The following is a 27382-nucleotide window of genomic DNA, read 5'->3' as shown; positions in this document are numbered from 1 at the left end:
GTCAGTTAATGTGGAGGCTCAGCAGCAAAAGGAGCCACCAGTGATTAAGGCGGGAAAGAATTCCAAGAGGACCTGGAAAGCTGAATGAGATCAGCCTCGATGGTCTGGCTGGGCTGGGCATTGATATGTCCAGTTCTGACTGGTCATTTAGGGAAAATACTCAATTCAGGGCTGGGCTTGCAGATCAAAGACTAGTGACCTAGATCCAACCACTTTGAGGAAGTAGTGGTGGCTGTCAAAGGGCTTAAGTTTCCTCTCTGAGGACACTAGGGCAGGAAAGCAGAAGGGTCAGGCAGTTGCAAAGGGGAAAAGGGGGGTCACTGTACTTGGCGACTGTCCTCACTAGTGAGCTTACAGCAGTGGTCAAGGCCAGAGGTTAAATGTGAGGAAGGCAAAGAGCCAAGAGAACGATTTTATCCCAACTGCAGGCTAAGGTGCAACGAGCCATCTTTTTCATCCTCATAACACAGCACTCGTTGAGGAAGGCCTGCCCTGAAGAAGATGGCCACAGTTGGCCACTGTATGTGGTTCAAAGCTGCGACTATCTCCAAAGTGGTTTAATTTCTCTTTATGAAACCTCTGGTCCTAAGAATGTGAGGGTTTCCACTTGGGGCCTGCCCCATGGCTCATCAATCCTACTGGGTTAGGGGAGCCAGCTGTGGGCTTTGCTGCCTCTGGGATCATAAGAGTAAAGCTAGCTAACTATGAACATGAGTGGGCGGTTAGAGTCGAGAGGCCAGGCTTGTCCCTATGAAGCTGGTGACTAAAGAGAGAGTGGTATGCTGCCTGAATCACTGGCAGGCAGAGAGGGGGGACCTCCTATGACTGGACTGAAGGGCTTTGGGCCAAGATCTTTGGGCCCAGTCCAGAGACATCGGTGCAACAGCAGCCCTGGAAGCACCCCAAGGACTTGTGCTGCCACAGAGATCTTCCACTGCATTCTCACTGACTCTCCAATAATTTTTTAGACTTCATTAGTATTGAATGTGTATTTCATTGTAAAAATAATGTGAACGTGCTATAGAAAACCAAGAAAAAGTTTACCCGCAATGGCACCTCCCAAAAGTTAATTGTGATACATCAGAGTTGTCTTCCACTGGACCTTATGCATTTTAATTCATAGTCTCAAACTCAGGACTTGAGGCACATGTGGAAGAAAATCAGGCAGAGCACCTTTAGCATAAGACTTTGCTCTAAATTGCCAATGAGAAGTTTCCAAAAGAGCATTCTCACTTAAGGAAGGAGGCTGGGTCGGGCAGTACGTTTTATGAGAATTTAAGAGGAGGGATCAGCCAAAGTTCAGCTAGTTTGGGGAATAGTTCAAAGATGGTTCTTGGAAACAGGAGGAATTATTCTTAAGGATGAGGAGCCATTGTTTGTGATTTTACCAAGGAGGTGGGGAGGAACCGTTAGGGGCTAAGGTCACGTGAAAGAGAGTTAAAGAGGAACATCTAATGGGGACAAGGATGTGCAAGGGCCACATTGGAAATTTCTCCGTCTTCTAGTGTCTCTTGCAGGGACCAAATGCAAGCCCAGATCTTCTGACTCCTGGCCTGAGTTCTTCCAATGTCCCATAGATGCCCCAACCTTCCCCACTTCAGTAGGTGATTGGGAAAGAACTCTGGGTGTCCTGTGCCCACCCATGGAAGGAGAGGTTGGGTAAAGGCCTGGGCAGCAAAGGCAAAAAATGGAAAGATTTAACCACGTGGCCCTAGGGATGTGATTTACCTTCAACTGGACCAGGCCTGCGGGAGTTGAGTCCTGTGTATTGCTGACCTACAGCTAGAGGTAAAGGGAATTCTGCCACTGGTGACTGAGAACCTCAAGGACTTCTTACACAGGAGTTCCATTTCCTGGTGGCTTGGCTCTGGAAGCATCCCTGCATCCATAGCTGTTGTGCCTCTTAATAAAACTCTTCTGAGCTCCATCCTCGGATTTTTCAGCTATCAGCCTGGGTAGCCGGGCCTATGGCCCATTGTACTTCCTTTCCCAAGGGGTAATCAGCCCTGGGCACTGGTCTTTCAGAGGCAGGGATGTATCAGAAATGCACAGCTTTCATTTTTCCTTGCTGTGCCTTTAAGAGCTCCAGGAATGCAAAGAGAGCCTGGAGAAGGGGTGGGGTCTCCTCCCAAAAGGACTTCTGGGAAAAAGATCCTGGGAATTTTTGCCAGAAATGAAACTGAGATTCCAACTCTGAGAAGTTGGGGGTGGTGTGTGGTGTGTGTTGGATCAGGCCTGTGATTGGACTGCAGAGTCTGCTAGAGAGGAAGAAAGCAAAAGGAAAAAGGAAAAAGCTGGGGAGAGGGGAAAAGCCCTCCCTACCCCGAAACCAGTGCACACTCCCCCAGGCCTGGAATAGGGTGCAGCCACTAGTCTCCGGGAGGCCAGTGTGTGTCAATGGTGATGCCCACAGATGGACCCAGGGAGCTCTCTACCCCAAGTTGGCCTGCAAGCCCTCCAGGGACCGGCTTGCCAACAGCTGGACTTGATCACCAGCTTGCAAAGTGAGATCACGCCTCTGGTAGAATAACAAGCGAACTCCGCTCTCAGGCTCTTTTTGGAGGATTTGTCACAGCAGTGGCTAGAAAGCAGGAGACCACCACCTGGACCCTTGAGTCTTCTTCAAGAAGCACAGCCTAGGAGATTCCACCCTGAGTGGTTTGCAAGATGATGCTGGCCCTTCAGCGAGCTTCTGCTTTCCTGGTTCTGTTCCTTGCGGCTTTTCTGCCCCCGCCACAGTGTGCCCAGGACCCAGGCATGGTGCACTACATCTACCAGCGCTTTCGAGTCTTGGAGGTAGGTGGCATCTGTGCACCTGATCCAGGGGACATGCCTCCTGGAAGTCACTTTACCTTACCCATGCTTCCCTATCTACTGGGATGCACTTTTCCCAGATAATAAATGCTAATTACACTGCTAAAGTTCGAAATTTTTCGTAGTTTAGTGGTTTAGAGCACCAGCTCGAGTCCAGACTGCCCCACTCCCAGGCCCTGAGCGGAGCTTCCCTCTGTGCTCTGATCTGGCAGTTTTTCTCATCTGTAAAATGAGATGATAATAAAATTTACTTCCTATGGCTATTCTGAAGATTTAATAAATTAATCCAGATTTGGAACATTGCCTGGCATGGTGGTAAATGTCCAAAATGTTATTATTTGATAGTTTAATTTTCAAAAGACGCAATTTAAAAATTTCGGTCACTTTTTTTTTATGTTTTACTGTATCAGGATGATAGAGGATGTTAGCTTTTCTTTTCGCCTTTTTATGAGAAACCATTAAGTCACTGTGAAAAGTCATGATATTGCCATACCCAGAAGCTGTCTCAGCTTCTTTTCCTGGACTGAACTTGGATGTAGAAATGAGCAGATTTCAACAATATTAAACAGAGAGAAAGCGTTGGGGCCCTCTTCTCCAGATGTTGAAGCTACTACTTCATTAAAATTTGCAAACCCAACATTTTTGCAGCACGGACCGGCTGTCAGGGACAAATGTAACCCTCCGCGCTAGCCTTTGACATACCCCTGGTGTCGACATTGCCTATTTCATACTTAATGCCTTTCTTTTGTACAAGTTATATTTTGATAAATTACCTTCTTTCAAAGACATTCTTATCTTCAATATTTATTTTCAACATTTTCCTGAAAAATCTTTAAGTCCAAATTATTTAGTCATCTAGTTACAGTCAGGGTAAAATAATTCCACAGGGCAGGGTGAACACATTTCCTAACGTTGCCTGGCCAACAGACTGAGGCCTGGAGGCGAGGGATGAGATGTTCCCAGGCTGGTGGCCTCTTGCCTCTGCTTCACATGTTCTCTCCTCAGACACCTCCTCTCTAGTCTCACCTCCTTAAAAGTGCCAGCATTATGCTCAGCCATGGTCCCTCTGCATTTAGCACTGACATGCCCTGGGATTAGTGCCCGCAAGTTTCCTCACTGTCTGAAGAGTTTGTCTGCAGACAAGAGTGTAAAGTACAGACTGATACTTTCATAGCTATGAATGTTGATTTGAAAAAGAGAGATATGATTTGTACAGATCTTCCCACGTTGGTCGTGGTGACCTGGAGGGGAAGCCAAGTCCTAGATGGCACTCGCTGTTGGCCAATGTGGACACTTAACAAGAAGTGATACCGTCTCCACCCTGAGGGCTTTGTGTCAGAGGGGTAAGAAAAAAGAGGATAATTTAGGGAATTACTTTCTCTCTCTCTAATTCCCTGTCTCTAACTCTCTCTCTTTCTCCTCCTCTCTCTCCCTCCTTTCCTTCCTCCCTCTCACACACACACTGTCTCTCTCCCCACCTCTCTCTCCCTCTCTTTTTTCTTTCAAAATGAACAGTCTTACATACTGCCGTTTGGAGTATAAATTTTTACCACTTTTATGGAGAGCATTTTGGTAAACTGCCAAATGAGCTTTACGTATACATACTCTTTTACTCCGCAATCCCATTTCCATCCTTCATGCATTTATCCTTTCATTCAGTAAGTATTTATTGAGTGCTGCTATGTGGTAGGCCCTGTGACAGGTGCTGGGGATGGAGTTTACTTCTGGAAACCTATCCTAAGAAAATAACCAGATAAATACACAAAGATGTAAATACAAAGTTTTTTTAGCATTGTTTAATTGCCAAAAAATTGAAAACTACATAAACGTCCATCAAAAAGAGTCTAATGGGATTCTAGATCATTAAAATTCTGGTATAAATATATATTAATTGGTATTGAAATATGTTCACAATATATCAGCAAGTTAAAAATATGTTACAAAACATACATATAGTGAAATCATATTTTAAAAAATATATTTATATATGTATGACTAAATGCATGGGAAAACTAAAAAATTGATAAAGTATTAATAGTACTTTGAATTAAGGAATTATGGGTGATTTTTATTTTCTCCCTTTTTGATTATTTGTATTTATAAAATCTTTTCTATGAATGATAGCTATTTATGTTACTTGGGCAATTTAAATAACTAGCAATAATTTGGGAATTTATTTTTTGACTGAAGGAAGGACTGGAAAAATGTACCCAAGCAACGAGGGCATACATTCAAGACTTCCAAGAGTTCTCCAAGAATGTATCTGCTCTGCTGGGAAAGTGTCAGACCTACAGAAGTGAGTGTAAGAGTGCAGTGCATAACCTGGGACTGAGAGTCGAGCGTGCCCAGCGGGAGATTGACTACCTAGAGTACCTGCGGGAAACTGATGTGTGCCCGGAGTCAGAGGACAAGACGCTGGCAGAAGAGCTAGTCCAAGAAGCTGAAGACGAGAAAACAATCCGGACTCTCCTGAATGCAAGTAAGACAACTGCCTCTTTTACTACCCCTTCTAGGGACTTGCACACTCAGAGACACAGACTCTGCGCAGGTAGGAGTCTGACCAAGTATGAGAGTGAGACCCGGCTGTGTGCTCTTGTGTGCATGAGCTGGGAAAGAAACCTTAGCAGGACAGGTGTCCAAAGGAAAATCCATTCTCAGAAAGTAGCTTTTCCTTTCACAGGGTGTTCCTACAGGATCCGTAGAAGTTCCGGGCTATGGTGACAGAGGTCAGCCCAGGAAAGGCATCTCCTGATAGACCTTGGTTTGGTGGAGCTGTGTGGTCCCAGATCCTCCCAGAGAGAATGGCAGGTTGGATTCTCCCAGGGCCCTGTGAGTAGGGAGCATCTGCAAATGTGCCAAGCAACAGTTTGCAAGTGGAAATGGCAACAGCCAACTCTCAGGGCCTGGGACTGCAGTGAATTATTGTATGTGCTGTCAGCATGGTGATATCCAGGGGATTTGTCTTCTATATTGTGATCGGTCAGAATCACTTCCAGGCTATTAAGAATAATGGTTAGGAGATCAATTTATAATAAAAGTATCAAGCAACAGAAACATAAATGAGAAGGAAAATTTCCTCTGCATGAATCCATTTTATTAAAACAATGAGGGAGACAAGTCCTCCACCTCAGAGTCTATATTCTGAGAGGGTTTCATTGCAAATAGGAAAACTTTATTTATGCGCTAATTATGTCTGCCTCAAATGTGAGAAACTCCATCAGGGAAACAAGACATAACTGAGTGCCATCATTGTGCTAAGAGTTTCACATCTCTTCTCAATGTAATCTTGGTAAGAACACAAAGGGTCATTATAAGAAGAAAGGTCTTCCTATATGAGCTGACACTTGATCTGAGTTTTGAAGAAGAATGTTAGAGAAGGACGAACCAAGGACACAGCCAGTGAAGGCATAATGTATCACAGGCATGAGGGCATGTAAGACTTGAACATGTAGCTCTGCAGATACGGTTGAGTGAAAGCTGTTTGGGGCAGGTGAGTGTAGGGAAACAAGATTGAAGAGTTCAGGAGGACCCAGATAATGAAAGACCTTGCATGTTAAACTAAGGGGGTTGAATTTGACTGGAGAAACTATAGAGAACCATTGAACAATTTTAAGCAGGGGCATGACATGAAGGTAGAGGGCAAGACTAGAGAGGAGACAAGTCATGGAAATACTGCAGTAAACTGGGCAACAAGCGACGGTGTCTACATTATGTGTCAGTGAGATGGAGAAGAGCAGATGGATTTGAGAGCCATTGAAGAGCTGGAGTCCGCATGGTTTGGTTTAAGAGTGAAAAATGAGTGAGAAAGATGAGTCCAGGGTGCTTCCTGGCTTTTTGGCTTAGGTCATTGGGTGGTTGGTCTGAAATATGTTGAGATAAGAAACCTAAGAGGAGTTTGGGGGCACTTATTACTCAGCTATTTTTGGGGGGAGAGGAGCACTTATTACTCTGAAATCTTCTAGTTCAATTATTTGTTCACTGCTTATTTTCTGCCTCGCCATCTAGAAAGTCTGCTCTCTGAGAGCCTGGATCCTGCATTTCATGTTCAATGCCATGTCCCAGCACCTAGAACAGTGTCTATGTTCAACAAATATTTGTCAGTGGATAACTAAGTGAATAAATGAATGAATGGAGGATGTCAGCACAGACAGAGGGATTATTAGGCTTTGATAGAAAAGAGAACATCTTATCTCTGAGTCAGAAGACAGACAGGACAGTGCCGTATTTACAATACTAATCAGTTGATCAAGTTGGTCAAGTGAGTGATCCTTTTTGCCCTGACATTATCTTGAGATGAACCATCGTCTGAAAAGGAGCAACTGGGGGTAAGCATGAGGTGAGGGAAGGGGGAAAAGGGCAACGATGAACCAGCAGATTAATACAGACTGCTTAAAACACTGATGGGAAGGTTTGGGTGCTAATGTAGCCTGAACCAGAATGTGCCTGAACTTTCTTGCCAGGGGTCAGGCAGGACCCCAAGCCTGAACAGTGGTGCTGGATTGGATCCCTGAGCTGCTTCTGGTCGCTGGACTCTTTAAGCCCCTCAGGCCTTGAGGTTGCCCCTTTTTACTCCAGCTAGAGCTCAGCAGAGGTCCTGAGTCTGGAATTGCTGCTTTTTCAACCCTCATCCTCTGCCTCATTCCTCAGATCCTGGAGGCCTGAAATATTTCCTTTCCCAGCTCCATGGTGAGTGAAAACTTCTCTTTCAACTTTTCAGAGATTGCTGCATCTATGCCTATTGCCTCTGGAGCCCTCATTTGATTATTTGTCAGTTTGTGATTCAACAAACACTTTTGCCCCCTTCTATTGGATGGGCCATGTGTTACACAGTAGGGATGGAGGAGTGAGGAGAACATGTCTGCATCCTGCATTGGCTTTCTTACTGCTTCTCTCGCCTCTGGTCTTGCCTCCTACAATCCATCTGCTGTCACATAGACATTACCACAACATAAAATGGATCATATTAGTACTCTGTGTAGAATTTTTTTGTCATTCACCATCAATCATCAACAACAACAAAATCCATTCAACTCTCTTAACCTTTTATAGGGAGAAGAGCCTTCACAAAGTGGCCCAAGCTGACCTTCAGCTTCTTCTTCTCCATAACTTACCTACATGCTGTTGTAATTAAAAAGTATACACAGTTTTTTTCTACTTACCCTTTATGACTCAAAAATGCTGCCGATTCTCTGTGAACCGCCCCCACCAGGCAGAGTGCTCCTGGAGCACCTCATTAAACCCTCCAAGGGAGCACTAACACTCTCAATCACACATATCTGCGTGTATTTGACTCCTCAACCAGACCATGAACATGTTAACGTTTCGTTTTTGTATTCACAGAGCCGGGGTCAGGGACCCCCATGGAGGAGGCTGTAAAAATTGTTTATAGAAGAGATACCGATGGTAGAGGCCCCTGAGATCCTAGTTTAGGGAAAGACAAACTTGCAAACAATCACACTGTGTGATTAGTGCTCCCCTGACCTACTATTTTCAGAGATTCTCTGCCCCAGGATAGACTTTGGAATGCCAATTTATTCCCCGGCCATGGACGGATTTGTATTTTACATACTGTGCCCCTCCCCCAATTTGGAGCCATTTCCGTTAGTAACTAGGCCTATCTTAGTTTTCTAATGCTGTGTAACAAATCATCACAGATTTAGCAGCTTAAATCAATACACATTTATTGTCTCAGAGTCTCTGTGGGTCAAGAGTCCAGACACAGCTTAGCTGAATCCTTTGTTTAGGGTCTCAGGAGGATATAGTCAAGGTGTTGACTGGGCTACATTCTCACACGGAGCTTGGGGTCCTCTTCCAAGCTCACTGAGGGTATTGGCAGAATTCACTTTTTTTTTTTTTTTTGTGAGGAAGATCAGCCCTGAGCTAACATCCGTGCTAATCCTCCTCTTTTTGCTGAGGAAGACTGGCTCTGAGCTAACATCCATGCCAATCCTCCTCGTTTTATTTCCCCGAAGCCCCAGTAGATAGTTGTATGTCATAGTTGCACATCTTTCTAGTTGCTGTATGTGGGACGTGGCTTCAGCATGGCCGGAGAAGTGGTGCACCGGTGTGTGCCTGGGATCCGAACCCAGGCCACCAGTAGCGGAGTGCATGCACTTAACCGCTAAGCCAGGGGGCCAGCCCCAGAATTCACTTTCTAATAGTTGTAGGTCTAGGCCCTCAGCTTCTAGAGGTCACCCCTCTCCATAGGCCGCTCACAACATGGGTGTTGTTCCTTCAAGGCCAGGAGGAGAATGTTTCCCTTCAAGAAGTGCCCAGTCCCTCTTTTAAGAGTTTTTATCTGATTTGTCAGGACCACCGATAATGATCTTCTTTTTGATTAACTCAAAATCAATTGATTTGGGACATTAATTACACCTGCAAAATCCCTTCAGCTTTGTCTTGTAATGTAACCTAGTCAAGGAGTGCTATCCTATCAGATTGCCAGGTCCTGCCCTCCCTCAAGGGAAGGGGATTATGTAGGGAGTGTCCAGCAGGAGGTGGGAATCTTAGGGGCCATCTTAGAATTCTGCTAGACCCAGCTGGTGCTATTAATTACCTGTACCCTCCTTCTTCCTACAAGGCTCCCGATCTTCCTATCTTCTAGCCTTGGCATGCAGGGACCGAGCCAGATACAGAACTTCCACTGAGATCCTTAAGACTCAAGTCAGCACACTTGTGTGGGCAAACACCTTGGAATTATGGGCTAGGGAGGGGTCGCGAGAGGTCACATCACAGAGTTTCATTCATAGATACACTCTGTCTTAGAGAGTTTCTTTGGAAAACCTGTAGGAAGAGGATGATTCACCTTCTTTGGAAAAGTCACTAATGTCTCAGGAGACTTCCAGAAAAGACTAACATCAGTCTAAATGGTTCTCATTTATTCTTGGGATATTTCTCCGGCAACTACAAAGGGCCAGATACTGGGGAAAATGAATAAGATAGAGTTGCTCTGTAGTTAAGCCATTTCCTACCAAGCTGTTCTCAAGTCTTTAGCGTTTATTTAGAGACAATCCACAAATGATGTTCACGTGAGGGCCACAATCCCAGGGGTATTTGAGGGATAGATAAAATTCTTAGAATCTTAGCACTAACATACACACTCTCTCTCTTTCTCCCCCCTTCTCCCTCCCTCCCTTTCTCTTTCACAAACACACAACTTGGAATGATTTTTAAATATGTTAGATTGTATTCAAGTAACCTTCACTCACTGCATTCTAAGTCTTTGATTCTATAACTTTTATTAGTAAAAAGAAACTTTGCACTGCATCTGGCAATTTATGGCAAAGCACCATTGCCTCAGATACCCAGACTGAGAATTTATTCAACTAACAGTCTTTGGCAGATTCCACAGGCTGCATTCTTGTGTGGATAAGAGTATTAACCTCTATTTAACTTGTAAATAGCTTGTGAAGAAAAATTCTCAAGGCAGTCAAAACAAACTATTATAGCAGATTTTATTTTATTTCCTGTTTTAGTCCAGCTCCTTTTATTGCAAGAGTGCATGGGCGTTACCTCAAGTAACCCTCTCCCTGCTGAATTAAATAACTCATATCTTTTGTTAGATCATGTTTCAAAGAACAAAGTCTGTTGCTGCAAATTTAAATGCCTGTGGGATCCATTCAGGCAGTGTCAATGTGCCCCATATTCAAAGCCATTAAAAACAAAACGAAACAAAACCCAAAACAAATAAGTGAACAAAAAACCTACTGGAAGCCAAATAAAACCTATCTGTGTGCCAGCTCCCAGGGTCCATTAGTCTGTGATGAATGGAACAAAACATTAAGATGTAAAATTCTAATTTGCAACAGATGTATTTACCACAAAGGAGGGGTGTGAGGGTATACACACAGGTGTAAACACAGGAGAGTGTGAGAGGGCTTGTGTGTGTGTGGCTTTAAGCATTTGGTATATCCTATTGGATTATATCATCTAATTCTGACAACAACCCTGTGAGATACGTGTTATAATTCTCTCCCATTTTGTAGATGAGGAAATCAAGTAACTGAAAGGATAAGCAATTTGTGCAAAGTCACACAGTTAATTGATGCCAGAGCAGGGATTCAAACCAAGGCAGGCTGATTCCTACACATACTAACCTCTCCCATCGTGCCATTCTGCTCAATAGTGGGAAGCATGGGAATGTCAGGGCTCAGATCAAAGATTTAGGTGGGTCATTCTGGCCACAGTGTACAGAATGGACTAGCAGTAGGGGAGATTGAGTATGCATAGGAGGGAGAGCCTGGAGCCAGGCAGGCCATCTCCAGGGCTGTCACAGGGGCATGCCAGGTAGGAGCCTTCTGTTCTGAGACTAGATACCTGGGCCCGGAAGGCTCAGCTGTTTCTGACTTCGTTGTGGGACTATACCAGTGGGACTATCCCACAAGCCCTGGCCAAGAAGGGTCCGTTTTCTTCCCCCACCTCCTTGGTTTTTGATTTGCTGCCTTTTCTTCATTTACTTTTAAAAAATAACACTGTTCTGCTTCCCCCCTCCCCAACCCCCTTCTCTCAGTTAACAGAAGAGTTCCACACACACTTTTCTGTGCTAGAAATCTCAGGAACATCCCTTTTGTCCCTCATGTGACCATGTGTCATATCCAGTAGATTCTTCCTTCTGAATATCTTTCAAATTTATTTTTTCCATCTGCATTGCTCTCTCATCATCTCTAGTCTTGATTACTGCCAGAGCCTCCTAACTGATCTTCCCATGGTCAGTCTCTCCTGTTCCAGGGCTTCATCCTGTATTGCCACCATGGTGCTCTTGATAGTGTTACCATATCACTGCTTTATCAACTTTGATGGTAACTGCAACCTACAGGGTGAAGGAAACCCCAGGAAATCACATAAAGAAAACCCTTTACAACCTGACCTCAACCTAGCATTCTTTAAATAATTTGTTTTATTTTTCTTTATGAAAGCAATACTTGTTAATTAAATAAAAACTATGAATATTGTGTGTACTATATATATTGTATTTACTTTTATTGTAAAAGTAGATATCAAGCCAACAATTGAACACAGCAACTTTGAACATGTCTCAGCCTTGTCTCATGCCAGTACTGTCTGTCCCCATCTGCGTGATGCTCTCTGCTGTACCTGATCTGCTATTCTGAAAATATAAAATATACTTGGTGTGTCCCTGCATTATTCATGCTGTCTACACAGCAAGTCTACACAGTGCCTGGAACATTCATGCTGTCTACACACCCAAGGCTACACAGTGCCTGGAACAGAGTAGAGATCAATATTTTCTGACCTCATGGGGGAGTTTATTAGAAAGTGGAGGTAACTATTTGCCAGGGATTGCATTAAGCCCTTTTATCTGTTACCTTGTCCAATTCGCCCATGACAACCCTGCTAGGTAGATACTATTATGACTTCTTTTCAGATGAAGAAACTGTGGCTCAGAATGTTTCTCGCAGCACCGTCTTCCTCCCACATTCCTGCTACAGCCAGGAGTACGCCCCACCCACTAGACACACTTGAGTCATCTCAATCTCCATATCTGCTCACGACACCCCCCCCCATCCCGTATCATTTATCCAGTTATCTGTTGCCACAACAATGCTGCATAACAAACCACTCTGAAACAGTGGTTTAGAACAACAATCATTGGTAATTTCTCAGGAGTCTGCAGGGCGGCTGAGCACTACTCTTGGTCTGGGCCAGGCTTGGCTGCTCTTGGCAGGCTCCCTAGTGCATCTGCAATTAGTGGCACATTGCCCAAGGGATGGCTGGTTGAGGATAACCTCAGCTGGGAGGGCTCAGCTTTCCTCCACGTGGCCTCAGATCTTTCAGGAGGTGAACCTGGGCCGTTATGTTGGAGTCAGATGCCTGAGAGTAAAAGGGCACAAGCACACCACGGTCTGGCCATTTTACCACATTCTTTTGGCCAAAGCATTTCCAAGTCTGGCTATGGATCCCACCCTCCCACTAGAACCTCTAATAGCATCCATTTAAGGCTTTTGGTCTTGATGTTCCTGGAAACAGGCAGCAATCAAGATCAGTTTCTAAGTATGCAAATTTCTATATGAAAGCAGGGAATTAGGCATTAGTGTGATTGATGGTTTTGAGGTGAGACCAAAGAACCAGTGAGAGGGCTGCTGCAAAGTTCAGGTTGAGGCAAGCAGATCCCAGCCCCTCACAATTTGAGAAAGGATGGAGAGAACAGGACGAAGTGAGATTTATCTCACAGGAAGAATCCATGGCAAAATGTCAAAATGACTGTTTTCTAACCAGGCAAATGGGAGAATGGCAGTACCATGCCTAGACATGGAGAACATTTCCATCCTTGTTATTTTGGTAAGAATATTACAGGAAAAAACAAAAACCAGATCAGTCTTTAAATGAAAAATAAATAAAAGCAAGAAGTTCATAATTATAACCTTGGAAGGCTTAAGATGTTGCAACAGTCAGATAATTGATGCAAAACAGAGGCTTTTGCATCAGAAATTCTCCCAGTTGGTGCTTCGCTTCACATGAGTGTTGACCAGCCTGGATCCTCTAGGACAGCAGTTCTCAAACTTTTAGTCTCAGAAACCCTTTACATCTTTAAAAATTATTCAGGACACCAAAGAGTTTTTGTTGATGTAGGTTATATCTATTGATATTAGTCATATTCATAATTAAAATAGAAAAAATTGTAATATGTGCCAGAATAGGACAGGACATACAGCAGTGAATGTTAACAGATTAGACAAAGCCCTGCCCTCATGGGGCTTATATTCCATTGAGGGGAGTCAGACAATAAATATGTTAACAGATACATTTATAGTATGTCAGATAGAAGATAAATACTGTGGAAGAAAATCAACTAAGGGAAGAGGTTTATGGAAAGCTGGCCTCCTCTGTAGGATGCATCTGAAGGAGGCTGGCTGTGTTGGACTCCAAGCTGTTGGATTCCAGCTGTCGAGACCCCACAGTGGAAGCAGGCTGGACTCACACATCTTCCAGCTTCCATGCTTTCCCGTGAAGTTCTCAGCTCCATATTGTTGAGCAACATACAGCCATGCCTCACGTCTGTTTTCTTTCTCACCATCTATTGCTAATAACCAATAAATGGAAGCTGTCAAGCCTCTGTACTGGGTGCCATGGAATATTTTGAATTTAGTGTTGCAAACCTAGAAAACGCTTTGATATGGATTTACTAAAGAGTTCTGTGACTCACCAAAGCATATAGAGCACTTGTTGTATGCCAGGCCCTGTGTAAGCCCTCTGCCTAGATTCACAGCCCTTCTGCAAAGCCCAATCCTCCTATGGCTCCCTGAGTACCATTTCAGACAAGCTGGCCTTCCTGACATCCATCCCCTCAGGCACTCAGACAGTAAAACAGCACCAGCTAATGTCCACATGTACCTCTTGCTATTTGAATGTATTTTATTTCTAAGTTGGCATAGCATGAGTTGGGATAGCAAGTTTGGATACTGACTAATACTGCATTATCTGAATCTAACTGATTCCTGAGTTTGGACAGTAAGCAGTAAGAGTTTGAATAGTGAGGGGGATATGTGTTGTGTCCTAGGCACTGTGGATAAAATGACAAATAAGACACAGCCCCCGTCTAAAGTGCTTGCAGGGAAACAAAGTGAATAAGCAGTTCCAATTCAGCCTGAAACTGCCCTGGAAGAGGGCTGCACAGAATGTTCTGGACACACGAGAAGGAGCAATTAACTGCTCTGCAGGAGTCAGAGAATTTTGCTTTGAAGGATGAGTAGATGTATCCCAAGTTAGTAAAGGTGAGCTAAGGAAAAATTTGGGCAAAATCTAAAACTTGTGAGAGGCCATGGCAAGTTTGGTGGCTAGCCATCAGTCCACTGTGGCAGGGAAGTGACAAAAGAGGAGATCAGATAAAGGACCTGGGGTACCATGCTAAGATATCTGAAACTTCTTTTGTGGGCAAAAAGTATGAAATGGCCCTGATTTCCAGAACAAAGTCCACATTGACAGTTTTATCACAATAGCTTGAAGCTTTGTAATTGATTACTCATCTGAGAGCTGTCATCTTTGTCATCCCAGTGTCTGACATAGTACCTGTCACTTGATAGTATTGACAAATGTTTATTAACATAAATACAGTTGAGGTGCTTGAAAAAGTCAAGTTTTCTAACAGAGAATTTCAAGAAGCCTTCAAAATACTCATGGTTTTACAGGAATTCTCTTCTTTTTAATGAATGTATCACTCTTCTTCCCAAGCAAACCTGCTCTTCCTGCCCTGTGGCTATCTCATGCATCCCGTCACCCTCATCCTGGAGTCTGATTTATCACCCAGCTCCCTCAATCTAATCAGTTACTGAGACCTGACCTTTCATTTTTATTTCGTGAATCCATACCCATTTTTTTAAGCCCATCACTACTTAGATATCTCTCATCTGGATTATACTCACAGATTCTCTACCTGTCTCCCTGTGTCCCCTTCCTCCACCTCTATCCCCCAGTCCATTTTCTACCAACATCCAGACCCATGAGTTATTCCCCTACAGAGGGACAAATCTCACCAAGTCTGGAGAGTGTTGCTATTAAACAAGGCAAAAAGTACTAAAAAGATTCAAATAAGTGATATTTGTATATGAATTCACTTTGAGGCCTTGGGCCAAATTCTGTCCTAGTAGCTTGTCTACAATTCTGCCTGAGGGGGAAACCTCAGATTTTCATTTTCTGGTTTGCAAAATGTCCTTGTCTCTGTTAAATGATTTGCATCTTGGCTGGACTCAAAGATTTTAAATTTATTTCCTATCCTTCCTCAGCCTTTTCTTCCTGCTAATTATCTCTTTTAAGAGGAGCACAGCGGGGAGTTTTAACTTACCCTTTTACTCAAATACTGGAAGTATATTCTCCCCAAATTCCAAAAGAAGAGGAATTTATAAAAACTATAGAATATCTGCCCTGAAAAAACTGTAGAGAGCATCCAGCCTAAACACCTCATTTTATGGCTGGGAAAGCTAAGGCTGGATTGACAAATGGACTTTTAGGGAGACACATAGAGAAACAGAGACCTAACGCAGACCACTCAGGTCTCTGACTCCCAGTCCCAGGTTCCATCTACAAAGGAAATGATAGAAGACGCAGAAGGAAGCATGTGGGGAAAATTCTGTGTTTCTCTTTTCCCAGAACTGTGTTTCCCTGATCCAAACCATCTATCAACACTCTCTTGTTTTGCTATTTGTCCAAGGACTCTGCATTAAAAAGGAGGAGTAAAAGGAGAAAGAAGAATTTTCGTATTAGTTTCTGCTATATTTTAAATGAACATTTTCTTATAGGTAAGACATTGAATGTGCCTTGTTCTTAGACACAGTCCCTCTAGCTGGGCTGCAACCCTGCTGACTTTCCTCCCAGAGGGATGGGCAGGCTGGGGGCTTCCTAGTCAAGGAAGATATCATATCACCCTGTGATTAGGTCCCAGGGAGTCCATTGCTCTCACCCATCAGTCTCTGGGCAGACCCAGACTCATCCACTCTCCACCCCTTCCCACCACATCATTCATACACCCATCTACCATGACCCTGGGGCTGGCTGGAGATGTCCTGGTTGGCCCTCCCTCCAAGCTCACGCTGAGCTCAGAGGACCCCATAGCTGTGTGACCCAACCAAGTAACTTGTCCAAATCTTAATTTTTTTTTTCACTTGGAAAATAGAGATTAGAATATCTACCACTTAGGCTTATTGTAAGAACTAGATAAGTTAAAATAAATAAAGTACCTATCACAGTACCAAGCATAGTGTATGTATTTGTAGATATTTATTAACTTCTCAAGCCTTTGTGCTCATTCATCTATAGGGAACAGCTTCTGAGCTTCTCCAATGGCCCATGGAACCCCTCTCTTCCCCACTAAAGGTATCTATGATCACTTACAGGCTTAAACCTTCATTCACTCATCCTCTGTGATCACCAGAGAATGTGGGAAAAGCAGAGCATTCATATGAGACAGATTCAGTTATGAAACTGAAGAAGGATATACCGGGTCCTGGTAAGCAGAGCAGCCCACTCCTCCATCTTCTATGCCACAGCCTGCAGCCCCCAAAGCTTAGCCTGGAGAGGGATCCTTCTGTTAGCTGTTCCTGCAATGCAAATGAAGGACCTTGAGTGTCAGGCTGAGATTTTGAAACTTATTCTACGGTTCCTGGCTGGCCCAGGCTTCTCTGCCTTCCCCAAGGGTTTGGCTTCCTGTAATCCGGGCCAACCAGGAAAAAGTTGACCCTGGGGCCACAGGGAAGCAGTCCCCCAGTCTGGCAAAGCATGTCTTCAGAGGGACATGATGGCAACTGATGGCTGAGAGACTACTACAGCTGGCCCCAAAGTTTGGCCCTGGCCACAGTGTGGGCCAGTCAAGGCCACTGGGAGCAGCCATGATGACGTGACCACTGAAAGGACGTTCCTGAGACTCAGCTCTTCTCAGCCAAGGTTGCTCCCCACCCCCACACTTGCCATATGTTCCCTTGAGGAGAACCTTGTATCAGATTTTTAAATGAAGTAATGGACTTGAAAGTTTCTTAAAAGCTTTGAAGTACTTTACAAATTATTATTTACTTAAGATAGGCCTGTGGTCAGAATTCTGGATGGGGAGCACTATTTAGACCCTAGAAAAACATCTGCTTGAATGAAGCTATTTTCCTCATTAATTCAATAGATATGTGATGAACCCACAGGCCCTGAGTTAGGCAGTAGGTACAATAGTTAACAGGAAGACAGAGGCCCTGCTTTTGTGAAGCTCGTAGTCTAGACGGGGAGAAGGACAAGAGCTAGTAAATAACAGATAACATGATTACAGAATGTGATAAGTGACCTCAAGGAAATAAGAAAGATGCTATAATAGGTCATTTTAAATTTAGATACAGTTGTCACAGGAAGCCTCTTAAGGAGATGATATTGAAATTAAGATGCAAAGGATGAGTGGGAGCAGACTGTGGGGAAATCAAGGAAAAGAGCGCTCCAGGCAGAAAGAACTGCAAGTGCAAGAGGCCTGGGGCAGAAACAAACTTGACACGCTCCCGGGATAGCAAGAAAGCCAATGAAACCACAACATAGTGGGCAAGGGGAGGAGAGGAGAAAGTCCCAGAGACAGGGAGGGACCATATCATGATGGTCCTTCAGGCCAAGGTAAGGGGTTAGGATTTTATTTCCAGTGAGATGGGAGAAAGATTTTAGCAGGTCAGTCACATAATATATGTTTTTAAACAGATCCCTCCTGCAGCTTTGTGGAGAACATGCTGTAGGCCAGCAAGAGTCAAATCAGGAAGACAAATTAGAAACTATTGTAGTGTCTAGGCAGGAGGAGAGGCTTCAAGGAGTGCAGGGGGAGAGGCGGTGGGGAGAGGAAGAGAGATGTATTTGAGCATTTTAATTTACGCATAACATCATATTTTAAAGGTAAGTTTTACTATCAGAACTTGCTAGTGGTGGAGAGATAGAAGGAAAGGAATCAAGGATTCAAGGAAAGGAATCAATCAGGCAAAAAACTTGGTTGATGGTTCTTGCCTGAAATGAGAAGACTAGGGAGAAAGAGTTTTGGGGACAAAAGCAAGAGTTCTGCTCTGGAGGTTAAGTTTGAAGAGATTCAAGAAGGAACATTGAACAGGCAGTTGGATACATGAGTTCGGGGCTAAGTAGACATCCAGATGGGATGTCATTCCAGATACAAATCTTGAATTCATCATCATTTAGAATTCACAGGATATTTAGAGCCGTGAGATAGAACGAGGTGACTCGGAAAGTGATTGTGGATAGAGAAAAGAAGAGGTCTGAGGACAGAGCACTTAAGGTGAAAGATGAGAAGGAACTAGCAGTGGATGACAAGGAAAAAAATCCAGAAAGATGGGAGGACAAAAAAGAGGAGAGGTGTTCCAGAATCAAGAGAAGAAGGAGTTTCAAGGGGAGGTGGTAATCCACTAATCAAATTTTGCCGAGAAGTTGATTAGAATGAAGACTGAGAATTCACCCTTGGATTTGGCAACACAGAGGTTGTTGGTGACCTTCACAAAAACTGATTCAGTGGAGTGGGCAGGGGAGTTAGACCCGTGGAGAACTGAAGCTGATTAGAGTGGCTTAGGGTTAATTGAAGGTAAGGAAACTCCTCTTTGAAGGAGTTTTATTATAAAGTGGAAGAGAGAAATGGGGCCACACTGGAAAGATTTTCCAAGATGGATGACCTTACAGTCTGTTCAGTGAGGGGAATGATCCAGTTGAGAGGGAGAGACTATTGAGGCAGGAGAGGGGAGATAATTTCAGGTGCGAAGTCCATGAGTAGGTGAGAGGGGACGAGACCACTGCAAAAGTAAAGGGAGCAGGAGGGAAGGCAGGGAAAATGACTGGTGCAACTGGTTGGTAGAGTTAGTGGTTGGAAAACTCATTCATTCATTCAGCAAATACTGGCCTATGATATGCCAGTTGCTATCCTAGGGGCAAGACATACAGCAGTAAATGAAACAGATAAGACAAAGCTCATGCCTTCATAAAGTTTACATTCTATTGTGGGGAGTCAAGCAATAAATATGTTAACAGGTGAATTTATATGTCAGATAGAAGAAAATAAGCACTATTGGGGCTGGCCCGGTGGTGCAGCGGTTAAGTTCGCCCACTCGTTTTGGCAGCCCGGGGTTTGCCAGTTCAGATCCTGGGCATGGACTTGCCCACCGCTCACCAAGCCATGCTGGGGCAGTGTCCCACATAGAGAAACTAGAAGGATGTACAACTATGACATGCAACTATGTACCGGGGCTTTGGGGAGAAAAAAAGGAGGAAGATTGGCAACAGATGTTAGCTCAGGGCCAATCTTCCTCAAAAAAACCAAAAGAAGATAATAAGCACTATGGAGAAAAATGAACTAGGGTGAGAGGGTTATGGAAAGCTGGAGAAGGGGTTGCCATTTGTTATAGAGTGGTCAGAAAAGACCTTAACAATCAGGGAACATTTGAGAACAGACCTAGAGGAAGTGAGGGAGGAAGCCATGTAGATTTCTTGGGGAAGATGATTCCATGCAGAGGGAACAAAGCGTGCCAAATTCTTAAGGCAGGAGTGTGCTTGACACAATTTGAGGAACAGCGAGGAAGCCAATGTGGCTGAACAAAATGAACAAGGTGAGGGAGTTGTAGGAGACAAGGCCACAGAGGCAGTGGGGGGACAGCTCACATATGGCCTGGAAGGTAAAGACTTGAGCTTTACTCTGAGTGAGATGGGAAGTCACCGGTGAGTTTTGAGCAGACATGTGACATGATATGACTTACATTTTAAAAAGAGCCCTTTGGCTGCTGTGGGAAATGGACTATGGAAGTCAGGGATAGAAGTGTGGCCTCCATGTGGGAAACTATTGCAGTAATCCAGGCAGGAGATGGTATAGTTCTCTGATTGCTTCTATTTTCTCAGTGAAGTAAGAGGCAAGATCGTCATATGAGAATGAGATGGGTATGATGGAGGCTTGAGGAGAGAAGAGAAGGTAGGATAACAGTGGGTGATAAATTGATTAAGGAACTTAGGTAGAATTGCTACCCAAACAGCTGGCTGTTAACAAGCAGTTTGCTAAAATGCATACCTACCTCAGAACCTCTGGGACTTCTCTGGCTGTGCACCTTTCTTCTTCACATCCAGTTTCTCTCCTTTCACCCTGTTTCTTGTCCTCCAACTCTAGCTGGCATCCAGTTGGCCTAGAAAACCCAAGCATTTATTAAGAAGAAAGTGACAACTCATTGGCACATTCAGCTTCTTATTCTAAAGCCTTTGGAAGGACTTTCAGTTCTTCTTGTGAGACTGTTATACACCCGACTATCATTCCACCACCTCACCGTCCAGCAATCAATGAGTTCCCAGCTCTTAGTAAAATCATCCCCTTCTACCCATGATACAGACCTCGGCAGGTGAGGGAGACCCATAGGGTACCTCATCCTTCTAATAAGGCCACAACTCCCTGCCACCCTGACACTGCTCACCCCACAAGAGACTGTCTAACAGGGCATTCCCAACAACAAGTCCACAATTAGAACTCATGACTCACTTTTACCAAAATGACCAGTAGAACTAATCTCATCTTGACCCATACGCCTCCTTAACCTGGTCATCATGAGAATTCCAAGAGTCTAAGGTCATCTCGAAGATAGCATATTTAAGGTCCAGGTAGAAGTGGCTTACACTGCTTCTATCCACATCCCATTAGACAGAACACAGGTTGATGGTGCAGCCTAACTACAAAGGAGGCTGCAAATGTGTAACTAGGGGAGAGGAAAATGAAATGGCATTTGCTGAACACAGACATTGTCTCTGCCATAAGCTGTCAGAGAATAAACAAGTAGGCACACAGAGACAGTGGTGACACAAAGATCTAGGGAAAAGAAATCTTCAAGAAGGAGGAACTGATCAATACTGTCATGCTACAGAAAGGTCAAGTAGGATATGGACATAAAAGGACTGATTTTCAGTTAGGAAGTCCCTGGTAACATTGTGAAGGGTAGTTTCTGTGAAGTTATGATGAAGTGAAAGAACGGGAGGTGTAGAAGTAGATAGAGAGAATATAGACTATTCTGTAGGAGAATCTAGCTATATAAAATATTAGAAAGTGTGGAATAACTAGAAAAGGGTACCTAATTGATGGAGAATTGTTTTTTTTAATATAGGCAAGACGTTTATAAGCTAAAGAACTAGTAGTGAAGGAGAAATTCAAGATAATAGAAAGGGAATAATTCATGGAGGAAGTCTAGAAGAAGCCAGGAAAGGATGAGACCAGAGCACAAGTAAATGCATTCGTCTTGGACAGGAAGAATGACATGGCCTCCTCTGAGATGTGTGGGTGGTTCTCAAGGGTAGGGATAACCAAAGAAAAGTTTATAAGTGAGGGACAGGAAGTGGAGGGAGTTCATGTCTAACGGTATTTAATTTTTCAAAGGAGTTAATCTGCTGTTATGAAGGGACCAATGGGGTAGTTGGGAGGGGAGATTTAAGATAGCTGCTATGTAAATAAATAAAAAAAAAAATTAAAAAGGGCCGGCCCTGTGGCTTAGCGGTTAAGTGCGCGCGCTCTGCTACTGGCGGCCCGGGTTCGGATCCCGGGCGTGCACCCACGCACCGCTTCTCCAACCATGCTGAGGCCGTGTCCCACATACAGCAACTAGAAGGATGTGCAGCTATGACATACAGCTATCTACTGGGGCTTTGGGGGGGAAAAAAAAAAGATAGCTGCTATGTGGAAGATGGGGGGCTCACCATGGGGAGCAGTACAGTATATACTACACAGGGCTCAGCTGAGGTTGTAGACCCCTATGTGTAGTGGTACCAGTCTGCACCATAGTGAGATTTTCTCCACCAGCACACAATTCTTCAGGGCAGAGGCAGATGTTTGAACTGATCTAGGACCAGGGGTGTTTGTAGAGTGGATATTGTGGAATAACTAGGAGTTGCTGGGCGAGGGTGCTGGTGAGAGAGCTATTACAATGGTCTAGCCTGGATAGGAAAGGCAGTGAGGTCAAGAGAGGGCTGACAGCCTGGGAGAAAGTAGACGTCAAGGGACTGGAGGGCATGAGGAAACGGAAGAGCAGAGGAGGTGAGAGCAAAGGAGTGAGAAATGGAAGGATAAGATGTTGTTGCAGAGAGTAGGATGTTAGAGTTCTAGATTTCTAACATGGAACAGTTCTGAGGGCTGGGGGGATCCAGAGCATGGCCATGGGACGGGGTTGCTAATGTGGTTTGAAAGTAAGGTGCCTTGGAGTTGAAGAGGTTGAAGTGCTCAGGCCCTTGATGCACATGAAGCAGTGTCCTGGAGAACAATCAGTGACTTAGGCTATAAGGAATTGATAGCCTGAGATACACAGCAGGAAGGATTTTTGCATGAAAGTGAAAGAATAATAGTCTGAAATGGCAGTGGGGAGCTAGAAAAATGTAAACCTCTTCTTTTCGCTTCACCTTCCTCTGCCTAGTTTAGACCCTTATCATCCTTTTTGAATTATAAAAATACCGTCCTAATTGATTTCCCTGATTTTGGTCTCTTTCCCATGTATCCATCATACACATGACTGCCAGCTTAATGAATCCTGTAGAACAGCCTTGACTATGTTTCACTCCTGCTCAAAAACTTCAGTAGCTCCCTATCTGCCTATAGAATAAAATCGATATTCCCTAGCCCCATCCTCAAGGTTCCAGGCACAGAGCTGCTTTCAATTCACAACTTTGTTTTATGTAACCAGTTTGGGGCGATATCAAGCATTTAGCTGGTATTGGTTGAAACTCTTACTACTTTACTAACACTAATCTTGGAGGACTTTCCCAAATGTGGTTTTGTTAACTGTCAGGAATGTACTTCCCACCCATCTCAGAATGGCATCTTCAAGGGCCAATGCAAATGCAGATTCTCCCCTGCCTCAAATGACATCTCCCTTTTCTCTCCTTCTTTTGTAAAAAATTCACTTTAAGCTTTATAGTCTGGTTAGTCATGTACCTATTAAGCAAGAACTATTTCTAACTTATTATTGCACCTCAGCCCATTGCACCCCCAGCTCATAACATGTAGCTCAGGATCTTGCCCTTTGTAGGTATCCAATATCTGCTGACTAGATGCATGCGTGTGTTCATGAATAAATAAATGAATGGTTGAGTAGAATTCTTAGAATGTTCTGGTAGTGTTAAGGACAGAAGTATTCATGAGAAGATGATCTTTTTCAGGGTGTAGGGTTGGTATTCTATTTTTCATCCTCAGTACTTAGCATTGTTCTCAGAGAGCATTGTAAGCTAAGTATACAGTAGATAGCCAATAAAATCTTGGTAAATGGAATTGAATTAGGAGGATTCACACCTAAGTCATCGTCACTGTGTCAATCCCAATGCTCTAGAGAGTAACAGGTTCTCTGACACAGCTAATAGTTCTTTCTATCCTGACTGGAAGAAAATGCTCACTCTTATAACTGGACAGCAACTCCCTTAACAGAGATCCATTTATTCATTTAAATCTTTGATTCATTGACTCATACAATAAATTATGATTGATCTCTGTGTGATAATTTTATTCTAGACACTGAAGGGGGAAAAAAGCAATCTGTCAGAAAAGCAAACATCTCATGTTTATAAAGTAACCTCTCTTTTTTCTCCTGTTTGGCCAGGCTGTGACAACATGCTGATGGGCATAAAGTCTTTGAAAATAGTGAAGAAGACTACGGACACACATGGCTCCTGGATGAAAGATGCTGTCAGCGACTCTCCAAAGGTTTACTTCTTCATTGGGTCCAGAAGCAACACTGTTTGGGAATTTGCAAACATGCGGGCATTCGTGGAGGATGGCACCAAGCCAGGCCCCCGGAAGCTAATCCTAACACGTTCCTGGCAGGGAACAGGCCAAGTGATCTACAAGGGTTTTCTATTTTTTCACAACCGAGGGACTCCCAACGAGATAATCAAATATAATCTGCAGAAGAGGACTGTGGAAGATCGAATGTTGCTCCCAGGAGGGGCAGGCCGAGCGCTGGTCTACCAGCACTCTCCCTCAACTTACATTGACCTGGCTGTGGATGAGCATGGGCTCTGGGCCATCCACTCAGGGCCAGGCATCCAAAGCCATTTGGTTCTCACAAAAATTGAGCCTGGCACACTGGGAGTGGAACATTCATGGGACACTCCATGCAGAAGCCAGGATGCTGAAGCCTCATTCCTCTTGTGTGGGGTTCTCTATGTGGTCTATAGTTCTGGTGGCCACGGCCCCCATCGCATCAACTGTGTCTATGATCCGCTAGGCACTATCAGTGACAACGATCTGCCCAACTTGTTCTTCCCCAGGCGGCCAAGAAGTCACTCCATGATCCATTACAACCCCAGAGATAAGCAGCTCTATGCCTGGAATGATGGAAACCAGATCATTTACAAACTCCAGACAAAGAGAAAGCAGCCTCCGGAGTAATGCCCTACAGCCGAGATGGAGAGCACCATGGCTATGGATGCTGCTTTCCAGGACGATGAGGCCACAGCCCTTTTGCAATATAGTATCCCTCCAGTCACATACAGGGATAGGGTCCAGAAGTGGGAATGCATATGCCTCCTTTCCCAGATGTTATTGGCCTTAGGGATCTTCCAAGAGCTTAGATGAGAGTCTGTCATTCAGAAATTTTTCAACAGCTTCCATTAGCCATCCAAACCTTCTGGCTCTCAAGGCCTTCCACATTCTGATCCTGCTTACGTCCAGCCTTTTCTTTTACAAGCATTTACTCTAACTCCCCCCGCCTCAGCAATTAGTAATATAGACCACCCACTAATACTCCTGGCTTTTGTCTCCTCTGGCCTTTTTGCTGAAGCTCTTTCTTCTTTCACAAATGCTTATTGATATTCTTCCATTTTTCACTGCCCAACTAAAGTACTACTTCTTATTGATGTTTAATTTCCATTTCCCCTAGCTTTGCCCCTCCACCAGGCTAGGTAGATATAATAATAAAGTAAAAACATTAACATTTGAATACCATTTTCCAGTTACAAAGTGTTTGCACTTATGTCGCATCATTTAATTCTCATCTCATCCTTGTGATATGCAGAACAAGTCTTTATAATTCCCATTTAAAGATGAGGAGAGTTTAGATGAGCCGTTCAAAGTAACACAGCTACAAAATGAAAGACAGAGCTAGAAAATACTGCAAAGTCCTTAGTCTTTCCATTGGCCAAGGAAGCATCAAATATGTATATTTCTTTGTCCAACCTTTTATAAGCAATATGTTCATTATTTCAGCCTCAAAATAATGATATACCCCTTCAGCCTGTTTTTGTGTCTGCACAAGACTTTCCTAAAGGCTTTTCAAAAGGTACTTCCTCCAGACAACCAGCCTAAGGGTGAGGACCCACCTCTAGCCTCATCTTGGCTTACCTTCCCCTGCTTCTCTCTTCTTCCCTGAAATACAATAAAACTGACACTCAGCAAATAAACCTCATGAGGTTATATTTGCCTGCATACCCTCAGCATCAGAGTTTCAGGGAGGGCTGCCTGTGCTTGGGTTTACTGCGAACCAACCCCAAGACACAGAGGCCCTTGGTAAATGTTCTGGAATCTGGATGGAAGCCAGGTAGCAGGCAAGTGACTCCCTGTCACAGCAGGCGTACCATGTGGCACAGGGGACAGAGGACAGCTGTGCATATCCAGAGGGGCTTCTTCAAAATCTTTCCCACGCATCCGTCCAATCAGCCTGTTTGGGTCACAAGTGCAGGCTGTGGTGCCACTCTGTGTCATGTGCCGAGGCCTCTGTCCTTCCAGGTTGGTCACATGAGAGAGTTTGCTTTGTGCCTTTGCAGCTGTTTTCGTGACTCTGCCAAGCCCAGGCTGGGACTGTAGGCAGTGAAGAGAGTTCATTTGTTTTTTCCCCAGGGCATTTGAGTAGATCTTTGGCAGAATAAAATTACTCACCCCATGGATACAGCACAATTACCCACAGTTCCAATAAAGTGATACGGAAAGCCCAAGTCCGTTGTGGAATGAGGCAGTTCTGAATAAACAAACATGATGATATTACCCACTCCATGGGTTTCGGGACATTACCTGCCCCACGGGTACAATAGCATTACCTATTTCACAGGGAAAAGGAATGTGGGCTGCCTCACAGAGGAAGGTAGTGTGGCATTATCAGCGAGTGGAATTATGCGCAGGTCCTGCACACAAAGTTCCTCTGGAGGCATGGAGGAGAGGTTGCCTGTGACGTGCTGTCTGCCTCTCGTCTCTGGTATGCTTTCATTTGACAGTTCTGCAGGGCGTACCTGCCACTAACAACCTGGTGCCTTAAATTCCTGCAGCTAGAATCACTCTTTTACGTCAAGACGTTTTCTCCAGGAAGCCCAGTTAATGTGCCACTTTGTTTCCCGGGAGCTAGGGCTGGATAGCATGCAGGCCGGTGAACACTGCCTTGTGCGTCTTTCCGGTGAACTTTTCAGCTCTTGATGGATTTCAGGGAGGGTCGAAGTTCTTAAACTTTACTGCACATAAGCATCACCTGAGGAGTATTTAAAAATCCTAAAGCCAGGCCACCCCCCAGACCATTAAATTGGAACCTCTGGAGGTGAGACCCAGACAGTATTTTTTAAGTCCTCTCCCCCAACATCGTTCCAAAGTGTGAATAAGCTTGAAACCCAGACACTTGCACCACTTTTTAAAGTAATTTTTAAAAAGTAATTGTATAGTTCTAAGAACAGACTGGGCGCTGGGGTCAGGGTGGTGGGTTCACTGGGACACCAACATGTGGGATTTGGAAACACCCATGAACTCGTGTGAACTGTGGCAGCTCGGTCTACAAAGGCCTCTCTGCTGCTATTTTAAGGAAGCGAAAGAGAACTGAAAGGTGTCCTGTTGTAACACAACTCTTGTGGGCCCCAGCCTTCCTCTGCTGGCTTTGCCCTAGGTCTGCTTCTGGCCAGGTTCCTGCAGTGACCAGAGTCTCATATTTGCCAGGGTGGCTTAAGTTTTGTTCACATGTAAAAGTCTTCTGGGCACACTGGTAATGTCAGAGCACCAGAGTAATTTGAAAGATGAGTCTTGTGGAGTTTGTCAACACTCCAGCCTGTAGAAACATAGATAAAAACTGAGGCCAGGGCAGCTCCTGCCAGAGCTGGGGACTTGCCAGAGTCCCTGCTGTCGATGCCA

General features: G+C 44.3%; 1 protein-coding gene across 1 annotated transcript; it reads left to right on the top strand.

Moving 5' to 3' along the window:
• Positions 1-2164: 2164 nt before the first annotated feature.
• On the top strand, positions 2165-26211 carry OLFML1 (olfactomedin like 1). Its single transcript, XM_004418636.3, has 3 exons — positions 2165-2796; positions 5005-5293; positions 23880-26211. Exons 1-3 carry the CDS (start codon positions 2668-2670, stop codon positions 24668-24670), a joined length of 1209 nt encoding a protein of 402 aa, XP_004418693.1. The 5' UTR covers positions 2165-2667; the 3' UTR covers positions 24671-26211.
• The last annotated feature ends 1171 nt before the right edge of the window (positions 26212-27382 follow it).

This window comes from Ceratotherium simum, chromosome 7 (genome assembly GCF_057802395.1).
Source record: "Ceratotherium simum simum isolate JZ-2026a chromosome 7, ASM5780239v1, whole genome shotgun sequence".
NCBI classification, from domain to species: domain Eukaryota; kingdom Metazoa; phylum Chordata; class Mammalia; order Perissodactyla; family Rhinocerotidae; genus Ceratotherium; species Ceratotherium simum.
The sequence above is the reverse complement of the archived record's forward strand: the minus strand, read 5'-3'. Positions and strand labels throughout refer to the sequence as shown.